This window comes from Carassius carassius, chromosome 37 (assembly GCF_963082965.1).
Source record: "Carassius carassius chromosome 37, fCarCar2.1, whole genome shotgun sequence".
NCBI lineage: Eukaryota > Metazoa > Chordata > Actinopteri > Cypriniformes > Cyprinidae > Carassius > Carassius carassius.
Window position 1 is genome coordinate 20,390,330 of NC_081791.1, and position 22,332 is coordinate 20,412,661.

The following is a 22,332-nucleotide window of genomic DNA, read 5'->3' on the forward strand; positions in this document are numbered from 1 at the left end:
AACATTTTACATGACCGCTTAATAGATACACGGTTTTAAAGTCTCACCCAAAAGATGATCTTTGTGAAAACTCCATAAAAGGAAGTATGTAAAACATGTCAATACAACTGCTATTTAATTACAATGCTTATTCAACTATAGTTAAAACTGGTTAATATCAATTTCGTCTACGGAACCATGAAGTATTGTATTTTCATTTGCATGTAAGAATATTGACTTGCAGTGATTTCTTTTGCATTTACATTTAGTCATTCTGCAGATGCTTTTATATCTTTATTTTGCTTAAATAATGCTTAGATATGTGTGCGATTGTTTTGTGTAGTAAAAATCCCCAGAGAAACTTTACAAAGCATAAAAAATTATTCTGTGTACAGTCGTGGCCAAAAGTTTTGAGAATTACATAAATATTGGAAATTGGAAAAGTTGCTGCTTAAGTTTTTATAATAGCAATTTGCATATACTCCAGAATGTTATGAAGAGTGATCAGATGAATTGCATAGTCCTTCTTTGCCATGAAAATTAACTTAATCCCAAAAAAACCTTTCCACTGCATTTCATTGCTGTCATTAAAGGACCTGCTGAGATCATTTCAGTAATCGTCTTGTTAACTCAGGTGAGAATGTTGACAAGCACAAGGCTGGAGATCATTATGTCAGGCTGATTGGGTTAGAATGGCAGACTTGACATGTTAAAAGGAGGGTGATGCTTGAAATCATTGTTCTTCCATTGTTAACCATGGTGACCTGCAAAGAAACGCGTGCAGCCATCATTGCGTTGCATAAAAATGGCTTCACAGGCAAGGATATTGTGGCTACTAAGATTGCACCTAAATCAACAATTTATAGGATCATCAAGAACTTCAAGGAAAGAGGTTCAATTCTTGTAAAGAAGGCTTCAGGGCGTCCAAGAAAGTCCAGCAAGCAGCAGGATCGTCTCCTAAAGAGGATTCAGCTGCGGGATCGGAGTGCCACAGTGCAGAGCTTGCTCAGGAATGGCAGCAGGCAGGTGTGAGCGCATCTGCACGCACAGTGAGGCGAAGACTTTTGGAAGATGGCCTGGTGTCAAGAAGGGCAGCAAAGAAGCCACTTCTCTCCAAAAAAAAACATCAGGGACAGATTGATCTTCTGCAGAAAGTATAGTGAATGGACTGCTGAGGACTGGGGCAAAGTCATATTCTCCGATGAAGCCCCTTTCCAATTGTTTGGGGCATCTGGAAAAAGGCTTGTCCGGAGAAGAAAAGGTGAGCGCTACCATCAGTCCTGTGTCATGCCAACAGTAAACCATCATGACACCATTCATGTGTGGGGTTGCTTCTCATCCAAGGGAGTGGGCTCACTCACAATTCTGCCCAAAAACACAGCCATGAATAAATAATAGAACCAAAACACCCTCCAACAGCAACTTCTTCCAACAATCCAACAACAGTTTGGTGAAGAACAATGCATTTTCCAGCACGATGGAGCACCGTGCCATAAGGCAAAAGTGATAACTAAGTGGCTCGGGGACCAGAATGTTGAAATTTTGGGTCCATGGCCTGGAAACTCCCCAGATCTTAATCCCATTGAGAACTTGTGGTCAATCCTCAAGAGGCAGGTTTAACAAAAACCCACTAATTCTGACAAACTCCAAGAAGTGATTATGAAAGAATGGGTTGCTATCAGTCAAGATTTGGCCCAGAAGTTGATTGAGAGCATGTCTAGTCGAATTGCAGAGGATCTGAAAAAGAAGGACCAACACTGCAAATACTGACTCTTTGCATAAATGTCATAATTGTCGATAAAAGCCTTTGAAACGTATGATGTGCTTGTAATTATATTTCAGTACATCACAGAAAGAACTGAAACAAAGATCTAAAAGCAGTTTAGCAGCAAACTTTTTGAAAACTAATATTTATGTAATTCTCAAAACTTTTGGCCACGACTGTATGTGTCGTGCTCCCTAATAAGAATCACGTTTAATCTCGCCGCACATAATAATGGGCGTGGCCTCATCCCGTCAGATGAGCCGCGGCTGTAGGAGCGACTGAAGAAGAGGGGGATGGGAAGAATTGTTTTTGTGTTGCATTCCTGCAGTGTGTTTGACCTTTGACCTCATTGTTGTGTTCTCATCTTCCATTCCAAACCGAGGATTTCCAGCAGTATGCCAAAGGTTGCTGGGGCTCGCCTATTTTTCGCCCTGTCTCTGTTTACCTCAGTTTAACCCGCGAGACGTAACAAAAAATTACTCTCAGGAACGCCGCTGCTGCAACAACCTTCAGCTTTTTTTGGCAAGCCGTTCTACGGAAACGCGTGCGTGTTTGAATAGAGCGACTACGCAAGTACTTGGGGCGAAAGTGTATCAAAGACCCTTCTGGTGTTGCAGCTAGCCTAGCACGCTAGCGGGCTCGTCGTCTATCACGCACACGTTTCATATCCGCTGCAGAAATCCGCACCCAAGCGACAACGCTGAGGAAATGAAGGACAAACAGAAGAGAAAGAAGGAGCGCACGTGGGCCGAGGCAGCTCGTATGGTAATATATTAATCGTTTTAAGTCAACTGTGGTGGTTTAATCTCTGTGCGTAGGGTTAGGGGTGTTGTACGGGTGCCGCGAACAAAGCTGTGTCGCGCTGGGCTCGAGCTGTTGTCGGGTTGGACACATGCAGGCTCCGCTGTTCCTGTTTGTGTATATGTAGGCAGTATGTGATGTTTCATAATCAGGCTCTTACATTTGTGTTACATTTGCATGTGGCTCGTAATCCACGGTCCTGTACATACCCTGTCAACACAAGCGTCACATTTCTAATGTGTGTGTCCCATTTGAATGAAAGAGCCCTTGCTGGTAGCCTAGCGTATTAGCTGCTCTGCTTGTTTGACCCTTTGTTTGCAGGGCTTCTTTTAGCGAGCGGGGTGAAATGCTAAAAATACCCATTGTGGGATCCTTGTGTGTCATTAGAGACACATTTTTACAAATGTGTGTTTTAAATCCTCATTTGTACTACTTGTTTGTTTTAAGCTGTGACTTCGTTAAAATATACTAACTAGGCCATATTTGTATGTTTCTATCCAACTCGTATGCCATTGATCTTCTTTAGCAGTTTTGGATACTAAATAAATAAAATTACTATTAGGGTCAATAAGCTCTGGATTAAAACATGCATTGTGGCTAACAATATGTTAAGACTAAACCGGTTTTCTATTATGATAGTAGGGTTTCTCCTTTATTCTCCACTTTGGTGGTCCAAGGGTGTGTAAAATTGGTCTGTCATGCATATATTGTTGCATATTAAATGTAATTTCTGATCCTGTGGTTTATATTCTTCGGAAGATGCTTTTCTTAGATGATCTGCATCATCCAAGTTTCTTTGTTGCATTTGGTGTAAATTAAATTTATGCATTTAGCAGACGCTTTTATACAAAGCAACTTACAGTGCATTCAGGCTAACATTTTTTACCTAACATGGGTTCCCCTTGGAATCAAACCCACAACCTTGCGCTGCTAACGCAATGCTCTACCACTAACCACAGGAACATTAAATTAATAATAGATTAACTAATTAATTAATAGATTAAATGGGAAATGTGTCACAGTCAGTGTTGTTTCACACAAAAACTAGCCTCTTCATATGTCTGACCTCTAGACTTTAATCTTAGTGTTATTATAAAAAAGCTTTAGTAGAAACACCTGTATAATGTGAAAATTTACAAAACCTTAGGTTAGATACAGTGTCTCAGACAAAATGAGCCTGTGCAGTTGAATTCATCAACCTGTTTTTGCTTTGTCTATGAAAAATCTTAGGTGGTTACAGTCATTTATGTCTGTCAGGTCTTTGTCTGCTTTTCTAGGTGATCTTGGCAGTTCTTGTTCTTGAATTTGATCCACCCAAACAGCCCAGACTGTCTTTGAATTTAGTCATTTCTGCAGTTTAACTCATGGCTAGTTTGAGATTAAGAAAAGAAAAGGTTGTATGAACTACAGACGGTGCTATCTGGTAAAAGTACATATTGAAACTCAAGGGGTGCTGTTTTGGGTCGGGATCTCATGTGCTAAAGAAACAACAACTTGTATAATTTATTACAATGCTGTGTTATGTATGTCACAGTTTTTAAAAGCTATAATTCTTAAAAAAAAAAAAATGTGATGCCAAGTCTGTAAAGCCACTTCTGATCTCATATGAATGTTTACTTTATGTATTGTCTGTGGTCGAAATCCTAAAAGATTATCAACCCAACTCATACCAGCCAAACAGATTACAGACTGCTCTTTTGCAGGTATCGCACACAGTGATTGAGCTTTGGGAAGCAGGTATGGGCATGTCTTTATACCAGGAATGAAAGTCACCTACTGGCTCCTCTTCTGTAGTAATAGGACAGGCTCTTAGGGAGATGCGGGCAAATGGGAACACTCACAACCAAATAGACTGAATAATTTAAATGTGAAAGCAGAATTTAATTAAAGGATGATCCCCATCACTCCTACAGATAAATGGTTCAAAACTCTTAATTCATTAACAACACAATTTTGTTGGAAAAACAAAAAACCAGGATATCACTCTCAACACTACAAAATAAAAAATCACATGGGGGGCTTGAGGCACCAAACTTCCATCACTACTTTCTGGCAAATCAATTAAAGTACATAGTTAAATGGATCAATATACACAAGCATAATTACCCTTGGCTAGAACTGGAACAAAACCAATGCACAAATATGTCAGGAAATATCTTCCTCTCACAATCAATCAAGAAATCCAAACTCTGCCAACACATTACCATCCATTCAACTCTGACAGCCTGGTGGAAAACGCACCAAATCACAAAATCATCACTAGAATTAAACGGGTTCACCCCACTCTGGCACAACCCAGAATTCATGATACAGAATAAACCTCTTTATTTCCCCACATGGGCACAAAAAGGAATCACACATCTTCACCACTTATTTGAGAACCAACATTTCATGTCATTTAACACACTCACACAGAAATATGGGGTTGGGAGAGAATAATTACTTCAATATCAACAACTTAGACTTCAAATTAAAGATAAAACCACACTTGCCAACAATACATTACAACCTTCCCAGCTTATAGAAGAAATTTGTCCATGACCGATGGACACAAACCTGCAGCTTATACAGTATAAAGTCATTCATAGAACTCACATCACCCAAAGTAAAATGTTCAAAATGGGCCGACACAACACCGATATCTGTTCACAATGCACTTTAGGTAGCACAGACGACTATTTGCACGCCATGTGGCATTGCCAACCAGTTCACTCTTTTTGGATTACAGTCACTGAGACACTGTCCACTATCCTGAGCCACAGAATCCCATCATCACCAACACTTTGTCTCATAGGCGACTTTTTCCGAAATCCATATCCCGCAAAAATACAGGAATCCGTTGCTCATCTCTCTAGCTGTAGCTAAGAAAGTAGTTCTCCAAAACTGGAAATCAAAAAAATCTTGCCACATCAAACACTGGACAAATTTAATCTCAGAATACATTTCAATGGAAAAACACAATGCACACAGAAGGAAGCAATCATCAGCCTTTGAAGACACCTGGTCCCCATTTTTGACATTTCTTAATACATTTCTTAATACCACACAAACATAATTACAAGCCAAATGTAAATATCTACATTATCAGATATATACCTCACTACTTTCGTTATGTAAGTTTATATATTCTTTCTTTTCACTTTTGCTTTTGCCCTTGCAGCTATCACTTCATACATACACATAGGCATACAGTATCCACACCTATGCATAACATGTTTCCATATTTTTTTTCTAACATCCACCAGGGCTTTTTTTTTTTTTGTTGTTACAGTAGATTAATAGAATTAGTTAATGCATTTTCATTGTACTGCTTTATGTTATGCTACAAAATTAAATGAAAAAAAAAAAGGATGATCAGGTATTTTAGATGATTCAGTTGTGTGAATGATTAAGGAGCTTCAAAGAGCAATGCTAAATTATATAATGACTTTGAAACAAAAGCAGAGGTGTGAAATGGCAGCTTTGGGAGTAAGATGCAACCAGATGCTTGGGCTCAAGGCCATTGTATATCAGATCATCTTGGTGATGCACTTGGAAGCAATAGGAAATGTGAAACAGGCCACCTATTTTAGCCTTTCTGGTCCTTCTTGATGGTCACTTGCTTAAGGTAGTTGTAATGATGTACAGCCATTCTTGGTGTGTTTAAAATAAATAAATAAATAAAAGGAACCTATTTTTGTGAGAGAAAAATAGGTTTTCATTAGTCCTGATTCTGGATGTGGGTGAAGCTGCGGTTTGTTTTTTCGTGGTTTTAATATTGAGTCCTCTACAAATGGTTTGGATGTTTGTGGGAACAAGGAAAATGTCACAGACTTAAACGAGGATTAGAGCCTTTTCATCCAGCAGGAGTTTTGTTTGTAAATTTAACCCCTTGCCCAGTCTGTTGGATATTTATTCCTGAAATCCATGACGACGAATTGTTCAATGTAACGTCTTTAAAAAGATGATTTTACACTTGGTTCAGGTGTAATTATTATTATTGGTTACCTACTATTTTTAGTCTTAGTTCTCAGAAGATATTTGCCTACTGCTTAAAGGAATAATTCGCCACAAAAATGTAAATTGTCATTTACTCACCCTTAAGTTGTTCCAAACCTGTATGAATTTCTTCTGCTGAACAGAACTTAAAGATGTATATTTTCCATACTATTGAAGTCAATAGGGATCCACAACTGTTTGGTTACCCGCATTATTCAAAATATCCTCTCTGTTTAACAGAAGAAAGAACCTCATACAGGTTTTGAACAATTTGACGGTGAGGAAATAATGACAGATGTTTTATTTTTGGGTCCCTTTTATCCCTTTAATAAATTGTTTAAAAGTTGAAATGAAATTGAAATTCTATTTTCTAAATGCATGTTGTTGATTTTATTGTGAACCTCTCTCTGTTGACTTTTTCTGTTATTTCATCTGCATACACCTCACTACTTTATTTAACTGCAAGTTTGCATTCAGTTCGACCTGCATCCAATCAAAAAGTCAAGTCCCACCCTATATTTTTTTTTCTATTTGGATAATCTGTTTCACTCAGATGCATGTCCCAAATATAGAAGCAATGAAGATGCTACTTCAGTTTTATCTTGGCTTTAAGAATACCAAACCGCATATATTTAAAAGCAGAAATGTTTGCATTGTTGTCTGTTCTGAATTATGATATAATTATATGATATTATAGTGTCACTTTATTTTTTTATGCCCTGTGATACAATTTAATGGCTGGGGTGAGAGGAATAAAGACCAGCACAATGCACATATCTCCAGAAGCAATGCTCAAATGTGCCGCTCCTTTCAATCACATTTTGTACACTTGAAATTTTGTTATTATAAATAACTGGAAAGTTTGTCTTGTCATTGGCCTAGTAGTTTGGTTAAAGTTCTCACAGCTTGACATTTTTCATGCCTGCTTCCTTGCAGGAAGTGAACCTGGTATTTTATAATTTAGTGCACATTTCTTTTGTAGCTTGTGCTGTTCCATTTCCTATTCCAGTGTCCTTGGTTCTAGACTTAGCTGAGCACAGCGGGAGCAGTGCTTCCCGTTTTAACTACCATACAGGCAGAAGGTTACATGCTCTTGTAGACCAGGACTAGGAGGAAATTATTTGCTCTGTATAAATGAAGAGAGAAATCTATGGTATTATTTTAATCCGTCTCACATTCCACAATTCTTTTTCTATTTATTTTGCTAGTCATACAGGCTAAAAGCCTGTCATATATGCCTGGAACTACTCAGCTGTGTGTGATGGCTGCAGGTCGATGTTATGCTTTGTACATTGTGCAGAACCTGTGTAATATGGACATAACAGAAGAACGCTGAGTGTTTCTGTTAAAACTGACATGGTCTTAAAATAAGTATGAATTGCTGTGGCACTGTAATTGGCAAGCTGAGAGTGTGCTGTGCTTTAACTGTTAAGTGGTTTTCAAAGTAAAACTCTCACACTTTAATTTCTTTTTGTTTCTTCATTCTATTTAAATGTCAAGATATGTTCATATACATGCAACTGTTTTTAAGTCTCTCATGCCATTACAATTGCTTGTTAAACAACTAATAGGTTATGCAACCCACCAACCTATCCCTAACTGTTCCTATACCCAAATATGAATGAATTAAAAGTGAGTTGACTGTATACTAAATTGTATAGTTGTTGATTTTATGTTATTTGTTTGAACTCTTGCAGGTTCTGGAGAACTTTTCTGACGCCCCAATGACACCCAAACAGATTCTGCATGTCATCCAAACAAAGGGGCTCAAAGAAATGAGGTCTAGTATAAACTGTATATAATGTACGGTGTTTCTTTTTGTGATTTACATTTTTTAGGCTTGAAATTTGTTTGTTTATAAGTACATTTTTGCTGCCTCTTGACTGGGTTTGAGTATCTTTTATAAAATTGTTTTGTGTTTCTCTCTTTTTCTCAAACCTTCTTCACCCAAAAATAGAAGGTAAGATGAATTTAATTATCTATTGTTTTTTATTTATTTTTTACCTCTAAAACAGTTTAATCTTTCTTTCTTGAGTAGCACTTACACATTTGTTCCCTACTTTCCATCCTTCCTCAGTGGCACAGCTCCACTAGCCTGCCTGGTCACCATGCTTCACTCTCAGGTCAGAGGAGACAGAGTGAAGAACAGTATTTTCTTCAAGCTTCCTGGAAGGATGAGTTTGTTTACCCTAAAGGTATAGAGTCTATTAGCTTCTAGCTTCCTTTCAGTGCTTTACACATTTCACTCTGGTTTTGCAACTGGATTATGATGCCAAAACCCACAAAGAAAGAGCTACATATCCTGTGTCTGCATGTACCCACTGATGCCTACAGAAAAATGCACTTCAGTGGACAAAGAGCCCGACTGCAAATGAGTCTGGAGATGGGACTGGCACTCCAACAGCATCCACCACATCAACAGTTGAAGGAGCAGAGCAGGAGAGTTGTGACTCCTCAGAGACGGCTGCTGCTAGTGGTGAAAATGATGGTGTGTAGACTATTAATTCTTTAAATTTTTTCCCCAGAATTGATTAATTCAGCCTCTTTTTCCAGTAAGTGGAACAGGCTTATAAATTAAAGAAGCATATAAAAGAACTGAAAAGTAGAGGCCCCATCTTTTCATTTTAAGAAAAGCTTTGATTTCAAATGGTGATGAACATTAAATACCCTGAGCTTAAGAAGCATGTAGTTCCTGTGAGACACTGATTTCTTTTTTTCTTTGGATGTGTGTGTTGCCATGGATACTGCGGCACATGACACATCGAGCAGTGACCTAGATGAGAGTGCTTTAGAACATGTATTTGTGCGTTGCGTCAAGGAGAATATGTGCAAAATTATGCCTGGAAATGACAATGAATTTACACATTTGCTCTGTTTTCTGAATTTGTGTGAAAATCTGATTCATTTTGTTCCTGATAGATGTGGAAGGATGGAATTTCAAAGGCTGTCGTTTCTAGACATAAGCAGTATCTATTCATTTCTTTAAAAAATATTTTCACCATAGCTAAAAATGCAAAAGATTACTAGATGTCATAAGCATTATAAAGAACTTACAAGTATAAAATACTTGCATGTGTTTTCTACCCCTGAATTTGGTGCTGGAACCCAAATTCATTTTCAGTTTTTCCTCTGGTTTAGAAAGTTTATGGAATGGAATATATGCATATTTCCCACCTTTTGCAAAGTATAAATTACATACTACCTACTATTATTAATTCTAAATGGTACGTGGTAGTGCCCGACCGATTTGGTTTTTGGGGGCCGATACCGATATTATGGAATAAAAAAAAAAAGGCCGATATATTGACCGATATTCTTTTGGTTTATTACAGTACAGTACTTTCCCATTCTGCATAATTAAAGGCTCAGCCACTTGAGTGACAGGTGGATTGCCGCTGCTGTCACCGCCATCGATCTAGGTGGACATGGTTTCAGAAACCATCTCCCGCCTTTTTGCCCTTTTTCGATTATCTGGGAATGACGATCTGTGACGCACTGCCACAATATCGGCAAAACGATATATTGGTCGGGGTCTAGTATGTGGGGGGAAAAGTATACAGTGACAAATCTTTTGTATTTTCAGAATCTGATCGGTCAGGAAATAGCTGCTATTCTATCAGGTTCCTGCAGGTTCTTAAAGCGTTTTAACAGTTAAACAGTTTTTGATCAAAAACCATATCTTGAATGGTATAAGTTTTAATTATCTTTTTAAAAAAGTTTTAAATTTGAGGACCGATAGACAGGAATAGCAATACAGCCTAATGTGATGACTAAACTTTAAAAGGCTGTGATTTTAGTAAATAAATATGATCTTTGCATGTTTTACTTGCTCACCGGTTCAAAGCACTTAATAATCAATGAATATCACGTTTATGACAAGTGATTGCTTATCATTAGCAGAAACCAGTAGCTACCAAGAGGCTAGAAAGTGGGCGAACTAATTTACAAGCAATCATCCTTGCAATCTAAAGCAATATGGATTTTTATGGATTTATTTATTTAAATTTATTTTTGCATTTTATTGTGGTGAAGCATATGAGGGCAAATACAATGTAAACGCAACAGGCAGCCAACAGAAGGTTGCCTTTCTCTCTAGTCCCCAATGCAAAACCATCAACCTACAATACCTAACAAAGAAAACATAAATGTTCACCTATGCCCATGTGTTAGTAAATAACAGGTGAGAAATGACAATGAATTACTGCTCCTACACTACTGAATTATGATAGTTGCATATGTATTTACATTGTAATGTGCTGTAGATAGTTGCAAAGGTGTATATTTAATCTCATCTTTTTAATGAGCAGCTGAAATGAGAAACCCTAATATTTTACAAAAATTATAATTTGTCACCATTTTTTTTCACTCTGTGTATCAAATTAACACAAGAAAAGGATTAAAATGTGATTTGCTGCAACAGTATTGTTGATGGATGTTCTGCTTGTTTCCTCTGTTTCAGCTTCTGTGGATGAGACTTCCTCCAGTGCCTCTTGCTCCACAGAACCACAGACAAGACTCAGTCGCTCCTCACAGGTACCAGCAGTGCCTAACTTCACCTTTGCACTAAACCATCACCTTCATAACAAATTTTTACATGCAGGACCCTCCAAGAGTGGATTTTCATTTCACCATCATTCTTATGCACAGCACTCAACTCCTCCTCAGATCACCAGTTATGCCAGAAGGCAGTTGAATGCATGACGTCACTATGTGAAAATGAGTCATTAGTGAAGTGCCGAAAGTTGACTTTATGAGTCAAATCAAGAAAACCCCACAGATAACGCTGACAATATTAGTCATGACTAAGACCTTTTGCTTTTTGCACTGTCATTTTAATTTCAGGTTGGGGATTTCTTGATTTGAATAAATCATCAGATTCCAAACAGATCATTTGCTTGGTTGATCATTTACAGTAAATGCAGTAAAACATTTTGTGATTTTTTTTTTTTTTTTTTTTTTAAGCCCTGAATCCACAAGAAACTCTGGCATCAATCAGAAGATTTTGAAACTTAAAGGGTTAGTTCACCGAAAAATGAAAATTGTCATTAATAACTCACCCTCATGTCGTTCCAAACCCGTAAGACCTCCGTTCATCTTCGGAACACAGTTTAAGATATTTTAGATTTAGTCCGAGAGCTTTCTGTCCCTCCATTGAAAACGTATGTACGGTATACTGTCCATGTCCACAAAGGTAATAAAAACATCTTCAAAGTAGTCCATGTGACATCAGAGGGTCAGTTAGAATTTTTTGAAGCATCGAAAATACATTTTGGTCCAAAAATAACAAAAACTACGACTTTATTCAGCATTGTCGTCTCTTCTGGCTCTGTTGTGAGCGTGTTCACTGCAGTGTATGATATCCGGTTCGCGAACGAATCATTCTCTCTAACTGGATCTTCTTGAACCAGTTCACCAAAACGAACTGAATCGTTTGAAACTGTTCGCGTCTCCAATAAGCATTAATCCACAAATGACTTGGGCTGTTAACTTTTTTTAATGTGGCTGACACTCCCTCTGAGTTAAAACAAACTAATATTCCCAGAGTAATTAATTTACTCAAACACTACACTGACTGAACTGCTGTGAAGAGAGAACTGAAGATGAACGCAGAGCCGAGCCAGATAACGAACGAAAGATTGACTCGTTCTTGAGTCAAGAACCTTTTCTGTCGGATGCGTCCGATTTGAGAACCAAGGAGCTGATGATACTGCGCATGTGTGATTCAGTGTGAAGCAGACTGACGCAGCACATCTGAATCGAACTGATTCTGTGCTAATGTTATGAGCGCGGGTAAACTGAAGGCTTGAATCAAGGGCAGTCATCACCGATGATGTCTAGTGTAGTGTTAATTTCGTCACCTCTTGTGCCAAATGTCCTTGTTAGTTTTAGTCATATTTAGTCATTCACATATCTTTTTTTGTTAGTCAAGTTTTAGTCGACTAAAAGTCTCCATTTAAGTCTAGTTTAGTAAAAAAGTTATTTTTGTTATTTTTTTAAATAACACTATTACTAAGATTATTACTGCTATACAGTTCAGTAAAAAAGTGTTTCACATATCTCAAACATTAGTTAAATGTCATAATTACCTGACAAAATACACTTGTTGAATGATTTTTGTTGAATGCAAATGTTAAACGTGTCTGGTTTTCAATTTCTGATTTAGGAGACACATTCACAAATGATTAACCTGATCACATTTTTTTTACTTTATTGATACTGGTTTTAATCGTAATGCAAAGACTGGTCATCGGGACATAAGCTGTCATGTACAATAAAAGAGCCTGAGCAGGGACAGGAAATATAATTTAACACAAAAAGCCTGCCTAGACGGTGGACTTGCGCTCAGGATTTTATTTATTTTTTCGAGCGCCGTGTGGACGAATTCTTTCTATGCACTCACTATTTTATTTTTTGATAACAGACCGCTGCTAACTATAACACACAAATATCGAGCCTCTTCCTTCGACCTAGCATGTCGTCATCGCTTGTCACCCGTGTTCGCTTTGGGTGTTGTGTGTTCAGCAGTTTCGTGTGTGCAGCCACAGGCTGGCAGCAACAGGAGTATGTGACCTGTAACTTGAGCAACAGCGTGAAACAGCGAACTTGTTCGGAATATTTTAAAGTTGTAACAGCTGATGAAAAAGCAGAGATGATTCTAGACGAAAATGAAGAGAGATTTTATCTTGGTTTTTATTTTATACATAACATTTTCGTCTTGTCTTTTTTTGGCAACAATAATGCATGTTAATGTCTTAGTCAGTGTTTTTGGACAGTGGTGTGCAGTCTTGTCATCGTCTTGTCTTAGTCATGAAAAAAAAAGGTCGTTGATGAACATATTTCGTCTCGTCTGACAAATGAACACTAGTCAAGCTCAAAAGAACCGGTGAACCGTTTTCTTCAACCGGTTTATTTAATCGAACTGTCCAAAATAACTGGTTCGTGGAAAAGAACCGAACTTCCCATCACTACTGGTGATCCCAAAACAGATGCAACCGGTTCTTGACTCAAAAACGAGTCAATCTTTCGTTTGTTATCTGGCTCGGCACAGTGTTCATCTTCAGTTCTCTCTTCATAGCAGTTCAGGGATATTGGTTTGTTTTAACTCAGAGGGAGTGTCAGCCACGTTAAAAAAGTTAACAGCTTAAGTCATTTGTGGATTAATGCTTATTGGAGACGCAAACAGTTTAAATCGATTTTGGTAAACTGGTTAAAGAAGATCCGGTTACATCGAGTGATTCGTTCGCAAACCGGATATCACTAAACTGCAGTGTTTTGAACCTGCTCACAACAGGCACTGAAGAGAAGACAATGCTGAATAAAGTTGTAGTTTTTGCTATTTTTGGACCAAAATGTTTTTGATGCTTCAAAAAATTCTAACTGACCCTCTGATGTCACATGGACTACTTTGATGATGTTTTTATTACCTTTCTGGACATGGACAGTATACCGTACATACGTTTTCAATGGAGGGACAGAAAGCTCTCGGACTAAATCAAAAATATCTTAAACTGTGTTCCGAAGATGAACGGAGGTCTTACAGGTTTGGAACGACATGAGGGTGAGTCATTAATGACATAATTTTTTCATTTTTCGTTTAACTATCCCTTTAAGGCAGCCTTCATGCTTTTCCCCCATTGTTTGCTTAATGTTGTACTTAGACACTTGCACTGCTTGTCAGTCTCGCAATCCCCTGCCAGCCACTCAGCTCCCATAGAGAATGAGCTTAAAACGGTCTCCAGGACACTTACACCTTGCCCTTTCCTTTTATATCCTTCGTACATGCATTAATCTTAATATTTTATTGGTAAAATCATTAACATTCTATAATCTAATCTCAACATTTACCAGGAATATGCATTTGCATTTAAATTCTCCTCCGAGCATGCTGCTATTTTCCATGTCTGTGGAGGACCTGTGTACATGTGCTCATGATTATTTTTCCCCATCTCTTTTACAGTCAGGGAGACAGAGGAAGAAAGCTGTGATGATGCCCCGTGTAGTGCTTACTCCTCTCAAGGTCAACGGTGAACACGTCCCATCAGGTTACTCTTTACTCAAGAAAATAGCTCTTTTTCTTGTTCACTTTTTTTCTCCTTTCTGTTTCCCCCCACTCTTCAGTGGTTTTGTATACCTGCTCCCTCTGACTGTGGATGCTCTTTATCTGAGTGGCCTGTCAGTGTTTGTAATTTTACACACTGACACACTCTAATCATTTATAGTGCAGTCTCCTCAAGGGCGTTTTTCCCTCAGTTCCTTCCTGTTGACAGCAACCTCCTCTATTTCTTGGTTAACTTTGCACTAAAAGCAGCATCTTTTCTAGAAGCCACTGACATGTTTGTAACTTGATCATCAATACCCCTCAGTGTAAAAGCAGTGCCTCTGGTTTGTCCTGTCAGCCCAGCTCTGTTCCCCTTGGATATCTGCTTTGCATTTGCACCTTAGAGATATCCATTCACCCCTCTTCCTCTTTGTTTCTGTGCCTTGGGATATCTGTCCCTTTGACTTTTCGTGTTTCACGCACATGCCAAATCTTTGCCTGTGACTTTGGCCTATTTAGTGCCACTAGCCTTCATGCCTCAGCTGCCCTACCCACACTCACTCATTCTCAGAGAGTCTCACCAGCCTCCATCCTCCCCCACCTTTACCCTCAGGAGCAGCGGGGAGGCGCAGGGAAGGCTCTAGGGGGGGTCCAGGCCCCACTCTCCGTACCCGCTCCGAGCTGGGCTGGAAGCGCACACAGCACTTCAAGAGCATACGTGGTCTTCGTTCAGGTACAGAGGATGAAAACCAAGGACCCCCATGTATTAATTACTACCCCTAAGCCCTTTGCTTACCACTTTCCATAGAAAATCAGTTATTCAATAACCCCTTTCCAGGTATTACACAGAAGGGGTGAATAGCTAACAAGTTTGAGCCAATCTAATGTCAAACTATGTCCCAATTATCATTATTTCTAACCAGAAATGTATGCATTTGGATGGAGTAGGGAAAATAAACAAACAACTATTGCTATGTGTATCTTGTCATGCTGGTGTCTCAAAGTGTGTAAAAATGTGTTTTGACCTCTAACACCTCAAACACCATTTCCAGTGTCAGTGTACTTTGTTTTATTCTGTCAGATCTAGCGAAGACCAGCTTAGTGAGAGACTGTCATGTCTACATGTCTATTTTCATTGAAGATATGTTTTGTAGTGTGCATTATGCTTTGGTTTATTAATTGCAGCACTGGCTAATGTAATGTTGAGTTGATAATGTAAAAGCTGTGTGGATTAATCAATAGCTCAGGTGGAATTAAACTATTATTATTTCTTTATTAGTTCTGCTTTAACACCCTCTGATTATTTAGATTTACTAGCACTTTGAATTCATATTATCATACACTCAACACTTTTGTGAATGTAGACCAGAGTCTGCTCTAAATATATTACATAAATATGTTCCTGCCATGCAAGGTTCCATTAAGCAATGATCTTATGTAAACTCAATGTAATACTGTATTTTGCAGGTCCCATGAAAAGGAATCGAGGAGGAGTGGAGGTGGATTTTGAGACTCCAGGCTCCATTCTAGTCAACACCAACATCCGTGCTCTCATCAACACGCGCACCTTTGCTGCTTTTCCTCCTCCCTCTCAGCAGCAACTACTCCAGCTTTTACCAGAGGTGGACAGACTGGTATGTTTCTTAAAAGGCCTTTTAAATTTCACTAATTAGTTATATTTGTATATAATAGTACTTTTTCTTTTTTTTTTTATGTGTAGGTTGGCCCTGATGGCCTTGCTCGGCTAAGCAGCTCGGCCCTCAATAATGAATTCTTCACTCATGCATCCCAGAGCTGGAAAGAGCGTCTAGCTGAGGGTAAATCTCTTAGTATTGTTCTGTAATATATGTAAAGAAGTGACAGAAACTGACCAAGACAGGTGGCTCTACATAGTTTACTATAATGGTGGATAAACTGGGAATATTTTTACTCTCTTAAAGGTGAGTTCACGCATGAGATGCAGGTTCGCTTCAGGCAAGAGATGGAAAAGGAGAAAAAAGTAGAAGCATGGAAGGAGAAATTCTTTGAGGAGTACCATGGCCAAAGGTTTGATAGCCTTTTTAAAATATTTTTAAAAGGCCAGGCTTAATTCCTAGAATTATGTTGATTTTTAAAATATTTACTTTTTCCCATTTATTTCTTCAGGTCTGGGTTGACCAGAGAAGAGGCATTAAAGCTCACAATGAGTGATGCTGGAGATGTTGCCAGTGCAGTTCTTGACTCTGATTGTGCTACAGTGGCTACACCCAAGAGGCGAAGTGTTGGAAGAAGACGGAGGGAAGGTCGTATCAGACGACGTTCACGGGCTGACCTCAGACGCAGAGCTCGGCGAACACTTTGCAAAACTACAACAGTAGCTGTACCTCCAGCAGAGACAACAGAAAGCACTGCAACTCCAGATGTTGAACCATCAGTTGCATCACCAGTGCCAGAAGCGACAGCAGTTCAGGGAGAGGTGGTCCTTCAAACAGACCTCGGACTGGAAGCTCCAGAAGAAAACCTTTCTGCAGAGGCAGTCCCCTCTCCTGCTCCTGTACCCACACCTCCTCCAGCTTCTACAAGCTCAACCTGCGATGAACCAGAAGCCTCCACACACCTGCTACCTGAAGTACCTGAACCAGCTGTTGCATCCACTTCCTCTCCTTCCTCATCCTCCTCTTCAACCTCATCATCATCATCATCGCCCTCTTCTTCTCCCTCCTCTGCCTCAGAAAGACAGACTTTTGCTGCAAGCTCCGATTCCTCTTCTTCCTCTTCCTCCTCCACGGCTGTTGTTGCCACCGACCCGCTGGATGATGTGGCTTCAGTCATTACCACTGGTACAGCGGGCACTGGCACAAGCAGCCGAGAGAGCAGCCCCGCTGCCAGTCCTGCCACAGCAAGTCCAGCAATTCAGCTCAAGGAACAGAAGAGAAGGCCAGACGAGTCCCAGGCCTTCACCAGCTTTCCCGAGAAAAGGGCGCGGTTGGATGAGCGTCAGTCCTTTCGTAACACAGTTGACTGTGTGCACTCAGAAAAGCCACAGCCTACAACAGAGGAGCCCAAAGTCCCGCCAATCCGGGTATGTTGGACACGTTATTTATTTTATTTTATTTTTTCAGATTAGTCTCTTGTACACTTCGTTGTAGTTAAAAACAGTATTTATGTAAACCACAACTCATATGAATGTTTCTCTTCTGCCCATTCCACTAGATACAGCTCTCCCGGATCAAACCGCCCTGGGTCAAAGGGCCGCCAACGTACCAAATCTGTCCCCGCATCGTCTCCCCCAATGAAGGGTCGCGGCGCTCTGGGACAGGGGCACGCACCCTGGCGGACATCAAGGCCCGTGCACAGCAAGCCCGTGCCCAGCGGGAAGCCGCTGCTGCTGTTGCAGCCTCTGGGGATGGGGGAGGGCCTGGGGGGAGCGGCCCGGGGGGTGGTACTGGGATACCGGATCGCTCCAGCGGGAGACGTTCAAGAGAGCACCCAGGTCCCGTTGAACCTGGAGGAGGAGGAAGACGAGGAGGAAGAGTTGATTTGGAGGAGCAGGAATCGCCTGCGAGCTCTCATTCGTCTGGAGCACAACTACAGCTGTCCAGTGTAGACTCAACAGACAGGCCTCAAACCTCCACCCCACCTACCGAACCATCTCCTTCCTCTGTGTCTTCAAACCCATCTCTACCACCATCAGAGTCTCCAAAAACACTCACGCTATCGCCACCTACAACTGACAGCCCTGCTTCCCAGGATCAGGTGGAAGAGATTTGTGAAGTGGAAGAGGTGACTGCCTGCTCAAGTGATAAAACCTCAGAGCAGACCTTAGACACCCCAGTGCCTACGCCAAGTGAACCAGAGTCTTTTTGCAGTCACCAAGAAGGGAGAGGTGAGGAGGCAGAGTCCAGTGAGAGCAGAACAACTACCCCTGTTTGCATCTCAGCATCTAATGATGCCATTTCTTTAATGCCCACCTCCATACCAGACTCGCTGCCAAGATTTGGTGCCCAAGGTGTGGATGTCATCAGGACCTTGGCAGCTTCTTCTCAATCCTGGGAAGGTGAAAAGAATAGTGGTGATCATCACCCAGGGACAACTGGAGTTATCCAGCATGGCTCAGACTTGAAAATACCCAAAGAGACACTTGTTACAGCCCGAAATGGATGGGTAGAAAGTAGTGAAGAGCATTCCATGAGAGACGAGATGCTACATTTGCATAGGAATGGAGGAAGTGAGGCTGATTGCAAATATAAATCGGCCCCTCTGACTTGTTTACCAAGTAATCCTGGCGAGGAAGACACTGGAGCACACAGTGATTCTACTGAGACAGCATCTGACTTTGAAAATGAAATTCAAGAGGATGAAACACTGGACTGGCATGGAACCCAGATGGATAGTAACGACATGCAAGCTCAGAATACAAAGTCGCAGAATCAACCAGTCATTCAGACCTCAAGTCGACTCACTTCAGTGTTGAATCCTCCTCATCACCAGCAACCAGTCATACAAACCCATATATCTAACCCCAACCATACTCAAACTGTCATTCAGCCTCGCTTCCCTAATGGTGTGCCAAACCAGCCCGTCAATCATCCCCACAAGCAGCATCCAATTCATAGCCATGCTATAAACCATACTCAGGACCAGATTGCCACTGCACCCCCACAAGCCCAAGTGCAAGCTTACCTGACACAGGCAGAGAGGAACCAAAGTAGAAATCTACGACTGAATGATAATGGCAATGGAGTGAAGCTGTTTGTCTCAACAGAGGATGACACCAAACCTCTTGGCAGAGCATCTGGAGAAGATTTTGCTTTAAAGAATTCTGCAGTTCCTCCTGTTGGCAGAAGAGTCCAAGGTTCATCTCGACCAGTTTCCTCTGTAGAGGCCAACAACCCTCTTGTCACCCAACTTCTTCAAGGCAGCCTACCCTTAGAGAAGGTCTTACCCCAGCCTCACTCCATCAGCAAACTGGAAATTAATCGATTTGCCCCTGCCAGTAACTCAACCAGTTGCCAACCTCAGAGAAATCTGGGACTACGTTTTAGAGGCCCATCTGAGTCAGGAGGACCTATAGAAACTGGCGGATCTGACTTCCAGCACAAAGCCCTATCCACCAGAGTGTCTCCTGGACCTGGTCGGAACTTTGGTTCTTCACCACCGGGTTCTACTCCATCTCGAATGGCATGCTTGTTTGAGGAAGCTAGCCGAAGATCCACAAATGTTCAGTTCACTTCTCAACAACCCGGAGGTGCAGTGCCCCCTGGAGCAGTACCTGTAATAACATCCCTCCCTTCAAACTCCTCTGCTAGAATCTCAATGGATGTGAACTCTCATAATGCTCCAGTTTATGAATCAGCTGTCATTAAAGAGCACCCTGGACCTCTTCCTCCAAGGGGTGAAAATCCAGAGAGGCCAGCTGGCTTTCAACAGCATCCTAACGATCTCTCCCAGTCTGTGTGCAGAACCACACCTGATGCTCCCTCACCTCCACATGGCGACTTTTGTCCATCGGAGGTTGTACCTACTGTTAAGATTAACTGGCGCCCTTGCAAACCCCAACCACCTCAGCATCAGATGTATCAGCAACAGCTGTCTCCTGTAGCTACAGTAAAGAATGAAGTCTCATCACGCCCTTCGTGCCAACAAGCTCTGACCAAAAACTCGCCTGTTCCAAACAATGGCAATAGTTCTGTTGTAATAACCAAAAAGGAGCCTCTGGACAATTTTCATGGAGGTGGTGGGGCTATGGAAGGACTGCTTAATATGGAAATGTCTCTTGTTAGAATGGCGAAGAAGGAACAAGTCAAAAATCCATATGCCCGCCAAGCAGACACCTCAGCTTCTCCTGTCTCCTCCTCCCCTTCCTCATTGGCCTCTAGTTTCCCTTACCAGCTATATGGCAAGCTACCAAAACTTCAGCAGAGTGGGGGCAACGGAGGGTCCTCATCCAGCTTCAGTTACACAGCTAATGTGTCCGTGGTGGACGGTAACGGGTTCTCCCGCAGTTTAGCTGATGGCGTACTGCAGCTTAGGCCACGTGTAAGCGTCAGCAACAGTGGAGGCCAGAATGCTACACTTAGCATTCAGGCATTCGCGGACAGTGCTGCAGAAGAAGTAGCTCTCAAGTGTTCCTGCCGACTTAAGGCTATGATCATGTGCCAGGGCTGTGGCGCTTTCTGCCATGACGATTGCATTGGCCCTTCAAAACTGTGTGTGTCATGTCTGGTTGTCAGATAGTTTGTTGCAGCTCCTCCAAACTGAGCCGGTTGGTCAGAGCAAATGATTTGACCACTCCAGACAATTCTAGCCCATTGCCTGTGGTTTGAATACCACTGGAAGTCTTTGACTCTTTTGAGCCAAGAATGAGGCAGGACACTGCATTGGTCAAATGGGATTTTTTTTTTTTTTTTTTTTTTTTTTTTGATGGGCCAGGCAATACAATAGGACTGGAAGATTATACTTGTAAGATAAAAATTCAGTCTGTATTTTTGTTGCATATTTTTTCTATTGCTGTTATGGTGTTTATTATTATTATTAATCTTATTATTATGATTACAATAATAATGATATTGTTGTTATTATTGTTTGTAGTATTACATGAATTTACATGGCACGGTTGATTGTAAATTGTGCCTTTTTTTCCCCCAACAAAACATTTACCTCATCTTCTTGACACCAGTCATCAGTTCAGTGTGAAAATGGTGGCGTTTGCTTTCTTCTCTTGAATTCCTCTCAGTGAAGAGAGCTTTAGGAGAATTTTGTGTGTAATGTCTTGCAAAGATTATTTTTTTAATTATTAAATAAGAAAATACATTTTTGTTATTTTGTAAGTGCTTTCACTTTTCTTTTTGTTTCCATTTTTATTTTCTTATCCAAAGCGAAGTCCAGTCTGTACTTGGCAGTTAAGCACAGTATTCAAATCTAATAAAGCTGAAAGTGAGGATATTTTCTCTCTTTGATTTTTTTTTTTATAAATGAGGGTAATGTGGGCCAAAGTTGTGTTTGGGGAAAAAAGGTATTGTATTACCACAGTGATACATTGGTATCATTGTATTTGTTTCCACAGCATGTGCAAATATTTATTTTAATGTCACCCATTTAGGCACTACTTATTGTCTTCAGCCCTCATAATAATGCATACAGTATGGTCCACACTTTCAGAAATCTAAATTATGCATTTAATCATTTAATCCATCTCACATGTGAGCCCAATATTTATCAGTGTTTATTTAATTTAACATTAAATGGTTGCAGAGACAATGGTCTGAGTTTTTTAAAATACATGATGCTTTGGTTTGTGTTCTCCAAAAACTGTAAATTGATTTACAAGTCAATTTGGACCCTCTAGTCTTAACATTTGGCACCTCATTGTTAATTGTATGCCACATGCACACTTTCATTTGCATAATGAAAATAATATCATTTTACATATGAAGGATTTTTGTCATGATATAGATTATATAAATGTATAATTCAAAACAGTTTTTTTTTTCTCCCCAATTAGTGCATTCTACATCACTGGACAAAGTGCACATCAGAGTATTACCACAATTCAGAGCACCATTTTATAACTTGTTACACAACTATAGACTATACCTTTTATACTTCTATATAGTAAAAAGCAAAGGCCCTAAAACAGGACAAACCCAAGACTATTTCAAATTGGCAAAACACCTCAGATAATCAGTCTTTCATCTTGAAATCCCTGAAATTGTACGACACTGATTATGTTGGACGATCACATTTTTAAACGTGCCATTGTATTTTCACACAATGTAAGTGTAATTCAGCT

General features: G+C 40.2%; 1 protein-coding gene across 2 annotated transcripts; it reads left to right on the forward strand.

Moving 5' to 3' along the window:
* Positions 1–1,989: 1,989 nt before the first annotated feature.
* Positions 1,990–21,485, forward strand: LOC132118319 (polycomb group protein ASXL1-like). 2 transcript variants are annotated; one of them, XM_059528097.1, is made up of 13 exons: positions 1,990–2,509; positions 8,221–8,303; positions 8,481–8,483; positions 8,601–8,718; positions 8,858–9,011; positions 10,983–11,056; positions 14,481–14,565; positions 15,175–15,294; positions 16,029–16,195; positions 16,282–16,378; positions 16,502–16,607; positions 16,707–17,622; positions 17,754–21,485. In XM_059528097.1, the coding sequence occupies exons 1-13, from the start codon at positions 2,453–2,455 to the stop codon at positions 20,775–20,777; spliced, it is 5,004 nt and encodes a 1,667-aa protein (XP_059384080.1). In that variant the 5' UTR covers positions 1,990–2,452; the 3' UTR covers positions 20,778–21,485. The 2 variants fall into 2 exon arrangements, with proteins under 2 accessions (XP_059384080.1, XP_059384081.1); XM_059528098.1 differs by lacking the exon at positions 15,175–15,294 and having other exon boundaries at positions 2,367–2,509.
* Positions 21,486–22,332: the final 847 nt, after the last annotated feature.